Here is a 16,117-nt window from a genome sequence, read left to right as displayed (position 1 = left end):
CTGTGTAAACCTTTTCTTAAGAAAAGAAGTCAGCCTTAACGGACAAAATTTTAAATAGTTCCTATCCCCCCCCTTGGAACTAACCTGTCACGTTATAAGGGACCAACAGATACTCCGTCTCGCAAGGAAGGTTCGTCACCCTCTCCAACTCGACGACAAGGAGCCTCTTAATCCAGGAAGGATGAGGATTCAACACAGGAGCAACTGTCTCATCAGGGTTAAGGAAGCTGATACCATCTTGCGACCAAATCTTCTTCTCCGTCGAAGAAAACGCACTAACAGCCACTTCACAGGAATCCGTCACAGACCCAGTATAGGGCGCAGAACTCTCACTCTCCATATTTCTTTTTTGGGAGTTAGCACCTCGTTTCATCCACACCGGGGAAGCATATCGAGCTTTTCGCTCCACATCATGATCCTCATTCGGCGGATAGTACACATAGAGGTATGGCATCACCGATATCGCCTTTTGCACTTCAAGCACTCTGGCAGGATCGACGATATCCCGAAGAGACATAAGGAAAGAAAGATAAGTCACAAAATATCCAAGACAAAATTCCAGCCGAAAGAAGCACCCTAAACTAAACGCAAATTCGGCTCCCATTTATAGCCCAGGGAGACAAGACATGAAAGACAGTTCAATGAAAGTAAACATCAGATCAATTGCAGAAATGTAATGATAGAATTCAAAAAGATCTTCCAAGATCCAACAGAGTACGATTACATCATTGCAAAAGAGAAAACAATAAAAGGATAAACTATCTTGGTTTATTTTTTCTTCTTAAAGCGTCCTCAAAATTCAACGGCTTTGGCCTAGGCCTCCTTATCGAAGACATCCGGCGAGAATATCACCTCGGGAGGAATCGCATATCTAGCAGCAACAATCATCATCATCCGGTCCATCTTGACCAGTTTCTCTTCGCGCTGCCTAGAAAAGGCGCGCAGATCAGCCGCCTCTTTCCGCGCCAACTTAAGTTTTTGACGGAGTCTCTCGTTCTCCATTTGAGCACCCATCTTCTCCTCGGCTGACGTAGCAAGCTGTCGGGTCTTATTCGCCAAATTCTCTTTAAGGCGGCAAGTCTAGAGCACGGCCAACCTCAACAACAACTTACGGCGGCGCAGCTCTTCGGCATCGCGCGATAGCCCCTGCCGCAGCTCGGCATTATTCTTCTTCTCATCCGCCAGTTGGCCGGACAGGCTGGCAATCTTGGCTTCACGGCGCTCGAGCAACTCAACAGCACTAGACAACTTCTCCTTCGCCGTCTCTAGCTCGGCCATAACACCTCGCAGACCCTGCTCCATCTCTTGGAACACTTTTTCATCATTTACGCACATATCAAATACCATGTTAGCATTCCCGGTGGCCTACAAAACAAAACAACACAATGGGACTATGATTTTTTAATAATAAACCGACATATTAAGAACTTACCACACCAAGCGCTGATAAAGTCTCTATCCCCAGATTCATCTTCGAGACCCCGTCCATCCGAAATACCTCCCCGGGCACCCGGGAAACACGGGCCATCGTCCGCGGTAAGTCCAATGTCATCATATCGGCATGCACCGACAAGCCCATGACGTATTCATGAAACTTGGCCAGCTTCACATCCATCCTCTTCACCATCTCCGGATGATCGCCCACCCTGTCGACCAGGTCTGCCATCAATTTGGCCTCCTCCTCGGCACGTGTCTGCTTTGAACTCTCGCTAGCACCGCCAGCACCGTAGAGAGCAGACAAATCTTCCTTTTCACTCCCCATTACGGCTTTCCCCTTGTTCATTTTTCGTTTCCGAGACGCCGCAGCCTCAATCTGACCCTCATCCGCCACACTATCGTCGAGCACGACCTCGCGTTGCTCTCCCGCCTTGACCAACTTGTTTTCTTCCACATGAAGCCCCTCGGGGACCTCTACAGCCATATCACCGTCATCAGCTGCGGAGAGTACACCACCCATACTTTGAATCACCTGATTCGCATCCTCGAGAGATGAGAATGAAGCCAGGGAAGCCGAGGCACCAGCATTTTCGATACCAACACCGAACTCATTTGGATCGAAATCCATACTAACTCGAGGATTCCCAACACCTGCAAATATAGCAAAACGATCAAGGACTTATCACAATTTCAAATGAAGAACAAAAATCACATTCACGACTAGACCCCTCACTCCTCACCTACTACAGCAATGTTCACAGTTATAGCTTCCAGTTCGGCAAGCTCGCCGGCTGAAAAATTGTACCCTCTCTTCCACTTCTCAAAGTTTGACGCCACCCATCCCCACAGCTGAGCCATCCGCCACTGATTCCAAATATAATATCCAGAAGCAAGAAAGTGCCCGATGAGTTCGTCCACATCATGCTTCTGATCTTTTCCCGCCGACAATTTCTTCAAGTATTTCACCAACTGAGTCTCTGATTCCAACATCTCCCGCGGCCTCAACCATCGACCATAATCCATAGGGTCATCATTCCATACCACTCGAAATGGGAAATCCCCATCCAGTTTCCGAACAAGCAAGAACCGATGCCTAAACTCGTTGACTTTGTCTCTGAGGCCCCCGATGACTTTAAATTTTTGGTGGGAGAAGGTAACATATTGTGATCTCGGTCCTTTATTCGGCCGGAAGAACTGGCGGAATACAAGACCAGTCGCTCGAAATCCCGCGGACCGACACAACGAGTAAAAAGCGACCATCATCCGCCATCCATTCAGGTGAATCTGACCAGGACAAAGGTCATATTCCTTCAAGACCTCCACAAAGAAAGGAAGAAGGGAGAGCCACATTCCCGATTCAAACTGCTCCTCGTAAACCATCAGTTCATTAGCCCCAGCAACATGATGAGCGCGATCACCCTTGTCCAATGCAGCCAGTTCGTACGGCTGACCTATCCGATACACCGCAGAGATCGAGGCCAAGTCTGCGGACACAATTATACTATGGGCATCCTCAACAACAAACGACTCAAGCCTCCTCGGACGCTCCGCTCGCTCGAAACGCCTACCATCAGTCCCCGTGGCACCCTCCTGCCTCGTCCATAACTTCGACCTCATATCTTCGTATAATGTACCCAAATGGCGTGTCGGCGTTATTAAATTGTCCGGCACAACTACAACAACCTCAAGTACACCAGGGCGTACGCCACCAACAGGTCTCTCCGTACTCGGGACAGCCCTAACCACAACCACTTTCTTCTTCTTCGCCTTTACAACAGGGGAACTACTTCCCCTTCCGATTCGGTCCGCCTCTTCCGCTTCGACGAACGGGTCCGCGACGCGTCACGTAGCGTAAAGTCACCCGGAGTAACAGGAGGCAAATGTCTGAAGGCTCCCCGGGAAGAACCCTCTGACATACTCCCTCTCCCCAAAGAAAATAGAAAAGCAAAAAAGCAGAAATAGCAGGGTATAGCTGACCTTCGAGAAAAACAAAAGAAGACACGGCTAGAACGAGCTCCACCAAACGGCACGAGAAGCACTAAGCTACCGGACACCTCAAAATTACGAACGGACGAACTCCCAAGGCATAAAGTAAAGAAGTCGGCAAAGCACTCCTTCCAAGACGTCTGGCGGCACGTGCAGAAGACAATAAATATTGCAGTTAATGCTACAACAGTAGCCCCTAAAGTAATAGGCGCGGAAGTTGAGGCGCCTCTTCAGATTCAAAGCGGTCCGCTGTCCGCTGCTCCCATTTCGCTAAATCGATCACATTGATTTAGGGCACTCACTTCGCCAATTGCATGGAATACTCGCCATACTTGTTTGCTGGGGGGGGGACTACTTGATTCAGAATATCATAAAGCCCAAAGCAGGGCCCAAGAAGCTAGGCCCATGAAGACACCCAGCTCACTATAAATACCCTGACCATGGGAAGGTATAGAGGGGACTCTCTTTTCAATCACTACTAAGTCGGGTACCCTCAAAGCTCCTCGATTATCTTTGCTTTAGTAATCTTCTCGAACATCTGACTATCTTGATCGTCGGAGTGTTCACAGGGACCGCTCCTCGGAGCAGAGACGAGAACCAGGGAACGCAAGGATCCTCGAAGGCAACCCGAATCATTGTAGGACATTCCCTAATTAGGTATATTTGGTAAAACATCAATTAATATACATGAATTTAATCAAAACATTAAATATTATGAAAAAAAAAAATTTCTCTAGAAAGACAAAATTTTATGGAACGGATGAAGTATTTTTTTAAGCAGAAATTTTTTTTTTTTTTGAAACAATTTAAGCAGAAATTTAATGCGTATGATTTTAATCGATCGGACCCCAATATGTTAAATTGGAAATTAAGGGACTTCATCAATAAAGATAAAAAGAGTCAGGGACTGAAAGGTGCTTTTTCTCCTAAAGAAATCGTATTTGGGGAAGAAATACAATAAAACCCTAATCTGAACCGACCAGTTTTCGTTGGTCCTTCTCTGCCCAGTATTTCTCGACGCTATCTCGAGGTTCGATCGTTCCTCTGCAAGAAGAATCAGTCTGTGACTATATCCTCGTTCTTCCGTCTAATCGTTGGATTAACAGATTAGGTTTTTGGATTTCATCAATCCGATTTCATGACGGTAAGGCTCGATTAACAGCTTTCCCTGTGCTTTTTGGTCGGCGGTGATCCTTTGAGCACCGATTTTGCTGTTAAACAAGTACGGAGGAAGAAAAATGGCGCATAGATTGTTAAGAGATGTGGAGGCTGATGGTTGGGAACGTTCCGACTTCCCAATCATATGCGAGTCTTGCCTTGGTGACAATCCTTATGTTCGTATGGTATGTATGACTCTACTTGTAATGAAGTTTGCGTTGTGCGACGATAAAATTTGCGTTTGATTTTTTTTTTTTTTTATTATTTTTATGTTTTTGGGATGCAGACTAGAGCTGAATATGATAAGGAATGCAAGATATGTACAAGGCCTTTTACAGTTTTTAGATGGAGGCCTGGTAGGGATGCGAGATTTAAGAAGTCGGAGATTTGCCAAACCTGCAGCAAGTTGAAAAATGTTTGTCAAGTCTGTCTTTTGGATCTTGAATATGGTTTGCCTGTTCAGGTTCGAGATACTGCTCTGCATATTAATTCTAATGATGCCATTCCCAAGAGTGATGTCAATAGGGAGTACTTTGCTGAAGAGCATGACCGCAAGGTATGTTTATTTTCTGTTTTGAACTATAATTTTTTTATTTTAAGCATAAAAAATGAAGTTTCAAATGATAGTCAATTGAATTATCTTCCTTCTATTGTGCAACTAGGTAGTTTTTGACATTGAGTGATGATGTTGGTTACATTTTTTGTGGACTTGTTTTGAGTTTTTCTATTTTGTACTATCTGGCTTGAAGAATGTAGAATTTGTTTAGAGTTTGTGTTAATTCTAAAGAGAAATTGATGCTGATGGTTTAATGCCTGTGTTATTTTTCGTAAGGGTGACAATTGGGGTTATCTTCGTGTTACTGTATATAAATATGTTCCATATGATGATATAAATGCAAGAATAATGATGATTATAGCAACCGTGTTGTGTCAGTTGGGTTTTTCTTGTAATCCTGTTGTCGTGTCATAAATTGTCACCCCTAAATTGTCATAATTCTACTATTTCTTACATATTCCAAAACTTATTCTCAAAATCCCTCCTTGCAGGCTAGAGCTGGTATTGATTATGAATCTTCATATGGAAAAGTGCGGCCTAGTGACACTATTTTGAAGCTTCAAAGAACAACACCATACTACAAGCGAAACAGAGCACATGTTTGTAGTTTCTATGTACGAGGTGAATGCACACGAGGTGCTGAGTGCCCTTATAGACATGAGATGCCTATAACTGGAGAGCTGTCACAGCAGAATATAAAGGATCGATACTACGGGTAGGTTCTTGTTGTAATGTTTATTCTATTATTGATTTTTCTTATAATCTCTATCTTGCATATCATATGCATGTGTGCTTGCTCTCGATGTTCTTTGCTCTCGTCTTTTATTTGGTTTATAAATTGGTTAGTTTTTTTTCGTCTTCCTATGCACACAAGCTGTCATGCAATCTGTAAAAGTAAAATCATCTTAATTTATGTGTAGAATGGATATTGTACACAAATGGAGTTGATATGTTTTTCGTTTAGCTCAGTTTAGCTCTATTGTTCTTTATGCAATTGAGAATAGACATTGGAGCTTCCAAATTTTAAGAAATTGCTGCTATACACAATACAAATTTCGGTCAGATGGTCTGTTATTTTGAATTTATGAGTTTGTAATGTCATTTTGAAGTGTCAATTGCATGTCGGAGGGCACAACAAGTTCATTCCCTCGATTCCCGCTCGCTTGGCAAATCTAGTAACCATTCTGACATGAAAAAATTGGATTTTTAATCTCATTTTTGCTTCTGATATTATCTGCAGAGTGAATGATCCGGTGGCAATGAAACTACTTAATAAGGCTGGTGATATGCCCTCTTTGGAGCCACCCGAGGATGAAAGCATTAAAACCCTATATGTAGGTGGGCTTGATGCAAGAATCACTGAGCAGGATCTGAGAGATAACTTTTATGCACACGGGGAGATTGAATCCGTTAAAATGGTGCCTCAACGAGCAATTGCTTTTGTAAGCTACACAACCAGAGAGGGAGCAGAGAAGGCTGCAGATGAACTTTCCAACAAGCTAGTGATTAAGGGTTTGAGGTTGAAGTTAATGTGGGGTAGACCCCAAGCACCGAAACTAGAATCAGAAGGTACAGAAGAAGCAAGGCAGCTGGCTGCAGCGGCTCATGGTGGCATGTTGCCTCGTGCGCTTATATCTCAGCAGCAGAACCAAATGCAGCCACCCGGCCCTCACGACCAACCTCCACCACCGATGCATTATTTCAATATTCCACCACCACCCCAGCAAGAAAGAGCTTATTATCCATCTATGGATCCTCAAAGAATGGGTGCCCTTGTCCCATCCCAAGATGGGGCTCCTGGCGGGCCAGCCGGATCCGGAGAAAACAAACTTGCAATGGAGAGACCACAAGGACAGCACTATCCCTATCAGGGTATGCCGCCTCCACCACCACCACAACAACATGGACAATATCAGCAACATCACTATCCTCCTTATGGATATATGCCGCCACCGATGCAACCTTATCAGCAGTACCCTCCTCCACCCTATCAGTCGGCAATGCCTCCACCTCATGCCCAACAAGCTCCCCAGCAGCATCAGCATTCTGCACCAACGCAGCCGCCACCTGTAGCATCTTCAAGCTCTGGACCTCCACCTTTGGGGTCAGGTGCATCGAGTTCATCACAGCCGTGAGATTTTGTATTTGATCTGATGATGATGTAACCCGGGCAAGTTCACACATCATTGGTTATGTAGCTATGAAGCCAAACTTCACAGTTCTTGTTTTCCTGTGGATGTAGTTGGGGATGATCGAGCTGAATCGGGTTAGACTTTTGAATTTCATTCATCCTATTCCATCTTCTGATGCTATTGAGAAATGTAATGTATTTTCCTTCATTATGTTATGTTTTCGCATATAATATTTTTAGTGTGACCTCCCAAATAATTTACTTAAGCTTATTTTCTGACAGAAGAAATTTCTCTATTCTAGATTTTGCTATATATGAGCATTGACTTGGATTCCCTTATGACTATAGGCGTGGCAATTTGTGTAAGTCGCTTGTGTTTGTTTGTGTCGTGTCAATTATGAGTGAGTGTACTACTCAACTCGTCTAATAGGACTATTCGAACCTTGTATAAAAAAGGTTTGCGACATGAATGAATTTAAAAGAAAAACCGTGGCGGGTGAGAATAGAAATGAGATACCCCACAATGTACCTGCTATTCGATATGTATTTTCCAATTTGTATTTTTTACTCTCTTCAAGATCAATGAATACATACTTAATGAAGGGAAGAAATGAAGAATTTAAATATTTAATATATAATGATTTGTATCTGTTATAGGATAGTATATTATGTTATTTGAAACTTTAACTATTTGATTTTCTTTTTGCCTGTTAAGTTTATGAACTGTTTATTTGTTTATTAGTTACTTTGTCTATTTAAATGGGTAAAGGTTTCGGTGAATTATATGATACGAGAATATGATCAAAATTATCTATTCGTTAGTGTAATGAATTGGGCTGGGCAGCTCAAAATATACAAGGATCGGGTAAGGGTATGATATTAACTGTTAGTACTCTACTTGTTTCTGTCCTTAATACAAACGGATTGGTGTGCTTTTTGTGTCGTGTTCGTTGGTTATATGTATTTTTATTATTTCTGTTAATGGTTGCATTTAAAAATATACTAGTACTTTTAAATTTTTATATCATTTTGGATTGGCATGTTATATATATAATTTTACTAATTCCATCATATGTAAAAATATGAAAGGATCAGATCGTGTTCGAAATTTGTTTTTGATCTCGTCAACTCGGAACTTATAATGCAATTCCTTAGCTACAACTCTTACACTCAGGGCAAACAAAGTCCTTACTCATATTTTCTTTTACTTCTACTAAGGATATATATGAGGCTTGAACTGTTATTGCGCCTAAAATTGTATCATTTGGCTTTTGACCTATTATTTGGTCTTGTTTGACCCTTGAATTATTACAATTGGTAAAATTTTGTCCAATTTGGATGGGGACTTAACAAAATATAATATTGTTGAAATTCTTAGATTTAAAATTTTCCATTGACACTTGAATTTGACACGTGACATCTATTTGAAAATAATTAATTAGATTTTAAAAACATAAAAACAAATTCCAAAAATAAAAGTTATTAAGTTTACGTGTTAAAATATTGTTACGTGTCAATAGGATAACAAATTTGTTATTTTTCCATTGAAATTAGGTAAAATTTCACCAATTGGGATAGATTGGTGGTTAAATGTAATCAAATAATAGATAAAAAGCCAAATGATAAAATTTTGGTAGATCGAGGGCCATAAGATAGAATATAAATAATAATAATTATAAATATTCATGTCAATTTAGCAAATTAATTCTAATTCAATTTGAAAATTTACATGTCAAATCAAAAGCAAGTGCAGAGTCCGGGGATCGGAGCTCTCCGGTCACTGGCTCCACCTCGGAGCCTCTCCGCTACTAGCTCTACCATTAAGTAGCGGTTAGTTAGTTGACCCTTTGTAGATCTCCAAATATTATCTCCAAATATTAGTTTATATTTACAGTATGTATTATTTTGATATTTTAGAGTGGATGAGTTGTTCAAACCCCAATAATTACATTTTATTTTTATTAAACTTTATTTTTCAAATAATTATAAACTATGTTACCTTTATTAATTACTTTTAATGGATTATTTATTTTAATAACACTTTTGAACTCATTTTTAATATATCTCTTTTTCATTAAAAAAAAATCAATTTCTTACTTTTAATACTCAAATAACTCAATTAAGAAGGGTTAATTACAAATAACTATCATGTGGTTTGACCGATTTGCGATGTGGTACCTGTGATATTTTTTTTAACAAACACAACCATATGGTTGCAAAATTTTACATGTTTTTTTTACTTTGCCAAATTTGACCGATAACGACTTCGAAATGAAAATTTTCAAGAGTTAAATGATATTTCAAGCAACTTTAATTCTTCAACTTTTTAGGTTTGAGGTCATTTAGATGTGGTTTTTGATGAGTGAGAAAGATAATGTTTAGAGAGAGAAAACTTCAAAAATGATGATTTTGAAAAATTAAGAGTATAGTTCCATAGTAAATATGATACCAAATAAGTTTGCAACCACATGGTTGTGTTTGCAAAAAAAAAAATACCACAGGTACCACATCGCAAATCGGCCAAACCACATTTTAGTTATTTGTAATTAACCCTTTTAAGAAATGAGCGTTGAACTTATAGAAAATTAAATATATCTACTTTTCTGACGTTGGATACACTTTTAAATTTTTAACCATCACACTAAAATGACAGTTGTAAGGCGTTGGAAACTATAAAACTTTTCCCAATCTTGACGAGCTGAACTTTTAAAAATTACCCCTAAACGCATAGCTAAAACTATTGCCCTTGTCCCATCCAATCTTAACGGGCTGGTCTTTGCTAAGCATCCTTGACTCTTAGTTAATGATTTTCCTTCTTTTATCGCATTTTGCATCCAACATTAAAAAAACACATTAATCCATTAAATTCATGTTGAATTACTGAAGTGTCTATACTTAAACCAATTTTAATTTTTGGTATAGGATAAGGTGTAAAAATACCACTAATATTTATAGTTAGGAGCAATTTTATTTCTAACGTTTAAAATGATGCAATTTTACTCTAATATTGGCAGCCAAGAGCAATTTTACTCCTAACGTTGGTCAATTTTACACATTATTATGAAACACAGATATTTTGTTCATTATTCTGCACCAATTGTATATCAGTTCATTTGAAAAAAAAATCCATACTTTATGTGATTTAATAATTGAATTGAAGATTAATATTTATAAATTTGGCGAAGTATTTTAAATTGTCTTTTTGTCCAATTCGTACAATAGATAGTATATTTTTTAATTTTTTTTTTATGTCTATATGTTTATAATCTGTTACTAATAAGTGATAAAATGACTCATATGTGAGGTGTAGATGATAAAATTCATGACCGAAAAGACAGTTTGAGGAATTATTTCTCAAATGGCTTAATACCTTTTCAGCCCTCTCAAGTTGGTCCAATATTGCAACTGACCTCACGTACTTACACTTTTAATAAGTAACCCCCCTTCCTCCCAACTTGCTTATTTCGAACAAATAACCCTCAAATAGGTTATTTCGGAAGGTTTTTTTTTGCCATTTACTTAATGTATCACTAGATTAGTTAGATGTAGCAACCGATAACTTGAAATCTTTTATTTCTGATGTAATATTATGTTGAATGTTTTTTTGGGTTTAGGGGTTATTTGTTCTAAATTAGCACCTTAAGGAGTTATTTGTTCCAATTGAGCAATTTGATGGGTTATTTGTTCCAAATAAGCAAGTTAAGGGGGTTACTTGTTAAAAGTGTAAGTACGGGGTCAGTTACAGTATTGGACCAACTTGAGGGGGCTGGGAGGGTATTAAGCTTTCTCAAATTGACCATACTTGATAAAGTTAGAGATAAAATTGCTCTTGACTGCCAACGTTGAGGGTAAAATTGCTTCTGGCTATAAACATTATAAGTATTTTTGCATTTTATCCCTTTTGGTATTTATTTGGTTCCCTGTTTTGTAATTTCTTTTTGTGGTTTTTTTTTAATGCAAAAGAGATTGCATTAATTTCTTAAAACATTATAAAGGTAGAAAGGAGGACGAATAGTCTAAACTTCACGATCAGCTAAGAAATCAGTAGTCCGGATAAGAATATGAGCCATTTGATTTCGCCGATCGACGAATATAATTGACAGAACAATTACTAAGATCCATTAGAATGGATTTACAATCAAAGATAGGAATACCAAACAAAGAAATAGATTCTGGTGAACTTTGAAGCGACCCATACTGTCTCAAATATAACATTAATGTATTTCATCTCTCTAACTCATCTTAAAGTTTCTCGAACACCCACACTTTCCACAAACAATGGATCCACAAGACATTTTAATAAACCTGCTTTAGTTGCCACAAAGGTACTGTGAGCATCACGCACCACATACCCAAAACTGACTGTAGAGAAAATCGCAGCAACATTATACTTTAAAAACCCAGTGGGTGGCGGAATCCAAATGGTAGTATAGAGTGTTTTATTAAAATGGGATAAGGTCCAACTTTGCGCCTATCGTTTTTTTAAAAATAAAAATTTGCTATTAACGTACGAAATTGTAATATTTTACCTCTAACATATTTAAGCAAGATTAATTTTATCCATATCTAATAGAAATTTTGAACAGATTTATTCGATCGTTATTTGGTTATCAAATTGGACTTTTCAAACAAGTTGATTGATAAATTGAAGTAATTTTAGGTATTTTGATAAAATTATTTGCAGATGTGTTAATAACATAATAAACATTTTAGTGCGTTTTATGGAGTTAACTTATATATAGCAAACTGCTCTTCTATTATGGCAGAGTTGTGGGGCTTGTATCAGGGGGTTGAAACTTGCATGGGAGAAGGGTTTTCGAAGGGTCATCATTGAATTGGATTCTAATTTAATTGTTCAACTGATCATAGGAGGTTACAGTTCACGGAATCGTTTCCATGGTCTCTTGGAGAAGAGTCGTGAGTTCCTCGCGCGGGACTGGCAGGTGGGGGGTCCACGCTTATAGAGAAGGGAACCACTCAGCGGATTGGATGACAAACTTCGCAGAACAGTTGTCCTTGGGCTATCACGAGTGTGTGTGCCTGGGCTCATACCCCTTCTTGTAACAAAAAAAAAAACTTTTTTTTAGCAAACTTGACTTGCAAAATGCCCTTGGGCTTGAAATGTGTATAAATGGGATTTCTACGACTCGAACCCTCGATCATTTGGTCTAATAGGATCTCAATAACATGTCAAGGAACCAATTGAACTAAAAACTTAAATTGATAGTTAAATGCTCATTTCTTATATTAACGTCTAACACATTCGTGCATGCGAATACCAAATCCTCTTGAAGCGTGAACAACACCGATCTATCTTACCATGTGTTTAAGAGGATGATAAATAAGAATTTGGGAATGAGACTCTACCAACACTTCTTGACTAAAAATCAAAACTTATTCTGCAATAGTTGCATACTAATTGATTCTAAAAACACAAAATCACATTTTTGGTGATTTAATAAAGGAATTTGAGATTAATATTTTTAAATTCGATGAAATATTTGTAATTTTTTTCCAAATCGTACAAAATATAGTATAAAATTTTAATTTATTTTGTTAAAAAAATTATGTCTATTTATATTGTTGTGATATGTTATTAATGAGTGATAAAATGATGCAAATATGAAGTGTAAATGACATGATTCATGACCGAATACAATTTAATGAATTTTTGACCCAACTAACCAACGTTAAGGGTTAAATTACACCATTTTAAACGTTAGGGATAATATTGCTCATGACTATCAACGTTAAAAGTATTTTTACACCTTACAATGATATTAAATTTGAATAAAAAAATCTGTTTGAATTTACTATCATTTGATTTGTTTATCATTCCAATATTTTAAGACTAATTTTAATAAATAGATTCATGAATTAATCAATTTAGAAAGATAAATCTGAATCAATTTTACATATAATCTTAGCAGCAAAAAAGCAAATTTACCCCTAACATTATGAGTCATTTTACACTCGTTAATAACAGATCACAAACATATGAATATGCATAAAAAAAAATTATATTATATTTTGTACGAGATGGCCAACAAAATACAAATATTTCGCCTAATATAAAAATATTAATTTTTATTTTATTATTAAATCACAAAAGGTTGCTCCTAACTGTAATATTAGAGATATTTTTGCACCTTATCCTTTAAAGAATAGGTTAAATCCATCATTGGTCACTGAACTTTCATGGTTGTGTTAAAATTCAATTTGTCTTAATAAAGTTATTCAACTTTGAATTTTGTCTCAATAAAGTCACTCTGGTGATTTCAAGTACAAAAAGACGCTGAAAATATGATTTGGCTGCCACGACAATACTAGTTAACTTTCACCAATGACTGATACGATATGTGATAACCACCTAGCTAACACGTGTCATCAGTCATCTAGGTGGCAACCATATATCGTTTAGGTAAGCAATGAAAGTTGACTAGTACTGATATGGCAGTCACCTCACTTTTTCAGTGTCTTTTTTGTTCTTGAAATCGCTGGAGTGACTTAATTGACACAAAATTTAAAATTGAATGATTTTATTGAGACAAATTGACGTTGATGACCATAATAAACGCATCAAGTCGACCGAATGGGTGAAAACAAGTAATGGCAGAAGCCGAGCCAAAGGGACGACATATTGAGGAGCAGAGATAGCTAAAATGTGTGGAAACATAGCTCACACGCCATGTAGAAAACCCACACATTGTGGATCCAAAGAAGAGTCTATACCTCTTTATTTTCAATCCACACGCCGTGTGGATTTTAAAAAGTCACTGGTTCTATTTTCGAAAGCCCTTGCCAATCAGCCTTTTTCCTTCTCCAGCTTTCTCCTAATTACAAGTTTATCACTCCTTATTTACAATTGTCGATTGCTATACGTCGCCCCTATTTTACTTACCGTCGCCTCCTGTTTGACATTTTTGCCATTTTCATTCAAAAAAAAATGAAATTCTCTCAACCGCGAAGAACAAAACGAAGAAAAATCATGCGTCCAAAACAAGGAAAAATACTTGAACATCTAAGTTTCGTATTTACCAATAATCTGAAATTTAACGAATTTAACTTGAAACGAATTTTTTTCTCATTGAATTTGCTCTAAACGGGTAGCCCATACGGTCCGGTCCATGGACCGGTAGTATGAACTACCCGTTTCTACCTAGGCAAAACGGGTAGCCTACCCGTTTCTACCTAGGTAGAAACGGGTAGCCTACCCGTTTCTACCTAGGTAGAAACGGGTAGGCTACCCGTTTGTGCCTAGGTAAAAACGGGTCCTGAACCCGTTTTCTTTTAGGGAAAACGGATTTATTTATTTATTTTTTTTAATTTTAATAAATATTAATTATAGTTAAATTATGTATTGATTGGATAGAAAAAACGTATAGATAAATTATTGATTGGAAATAAAAAATACGTATTGAAGTGTCAAATTAATTTTTATTTGGTAAATTATATTTATTTACCTTTTAGAGCGTAAATTTAATTATACGTAAATTATGTATTGACTGGATAGAAAAAATGTATATATAAATTATTGATTGGAAATAAAAAAAATACGTATTAACACGTGCAATTAATTTTTATTTATTTATCTTTTAGAACGTAAATTTAATTATTGATAAATTATGTATTGATTGGATAGAAAAAACGTATAGATAAATTGGAAATAAAAAATACGTATTGAAGCGTCCAATCAATTTTTAATATTTATTATAATTAAAAAAAAATAAATAAATAAAAGGAAAACGGGTTCAAGACCCGTTTTTACCTAGGTAAAAACGGGTAGCCTACCCGTTTCTATCTAGGGAAAACGGGCAGCCTACCCGTTTCTATACCTAGAAACGGGTAGGCTACCCGTTTTCCCTAGGTAGAAACGGGTTCAGGACCCGTTTCTACCTAGGTGAAACGGGTAGTTCATACTACCGGTCCATGGACCGGACCGTATGGGCTACCCGTTTAGAGCAAATTCAACGGAAAAAAAATTCGTTTAAAGTTAAATTCGTTAAATTTCAGATTATTGGTAAATACGAAACTTAGATGTTCAAGTATTTTTCCTTGTTTTGGAGGCATGATTTTTCTTCGTTTTTCGCGGTTGAGAGAATTTCACTTTTTTGAATGAAAAATGAAAAGGGTAAAAATGTCAAACAGGAGGCGACGGTAAGTAAAACAGGAGCGACGAATAGCAAAACCCTTTACAATTCCTACCTTAGACTTATTTACAAATTTACAACCCCTTTCACTTATCTCATTTTACCCCTTAAACCTTTTTCTTTAATTAGTTATGTATTTGGCTTTTATGTAATTTTATCTTTTAGGTTAAAAGATTATATAAATTTATCTCTTTCTTGAACGAAACAATCTTTTTATCAATCAATCAAAATTTCTCATCGAGAGTTTTTAAGGTTCATCCCTCTTAACAATACGGATTTTTATTTCCTATGAGTTTAGCCCGTGAATTTTGAGAGTTTCACGGTTCTTTCAAGTTTAGCTTGAGAATATTTTTAATAGTTCACGATTTCGTCCCAAACCTGATCTGAATCAAACCATTTTGAAACAAATATAAAAGTTTGATCACTATCAATACATTTAACCCCTTAGGCCCGTTTGGTACGTTGTAATGGGCATTGTAATGGAATGCTCATTACAATGGAGATTCATTACCATGTTTGGTTAGTCATATAATTCTTGTCGTAATAGAATCACAAGTACATAACTAAATTTTTCTTTGCAAATTTATGTAATGAACATTACGAACAAAAGAAGCATGAATCCTCATTGCGACTAATCCTTGCATTTGTATTACTAATGACGAAATACGAAAAAACATGAAAACCGAAAAAGTGTGAAAA

The 16,117-nt window shown here is 37.4% G+C and overlaps 1 protein-coding gene across 1 annotated transcript; it reads left to right on the top strand.

Moving 5' to 3' along the window:
- Positions 1 to 4,376: 4,376 nt before the first annotated feature.
- On the top strand, positions 4,377 to 7,607 carry LOC136232609 (zinc finger CCCH domain-containing protein 40-like). The gene is made up of 4 exons (XM_066021842.1): positions 4,377 to 4,766; positions 4,868 to 5,137; positions 5,629 to 5,852; positions 6,378 to 7,607. The coding sequence occupies exons 1-4, from the start codon at positions 4,662 to 4,664 to the stop codon at positions 7,270 to 7,272; spliced, it is 1,494 nt and encodes a 497-aa protein (XP_065877914.1). The 5' UTR covers positions 4,377 to 4,661; the 3' UTR covers positions 7,273 to 7,607.
- Positions 7,608 to 16,117: the final 8,510 nt, after the last annotated feature.

This window comes from Euphorbia lathyris, chromosome 6 (assembly GCF_963576675.1).
Source record: "Euphorbia lathyris chromosome 6, ddEupLath1.1, whole genome shotgun sequence".
Taxonomy (NCBI): Eukaryota; Viridiplantae; Streptophyta; class Magnoliopsida; order Malpighiales; family Euphorbiaceae; genus Euphorbia; species Euphorbia lathyris.
This window is presented reverse-complemented; position numbering and strand designations above follow the sequence as displayed.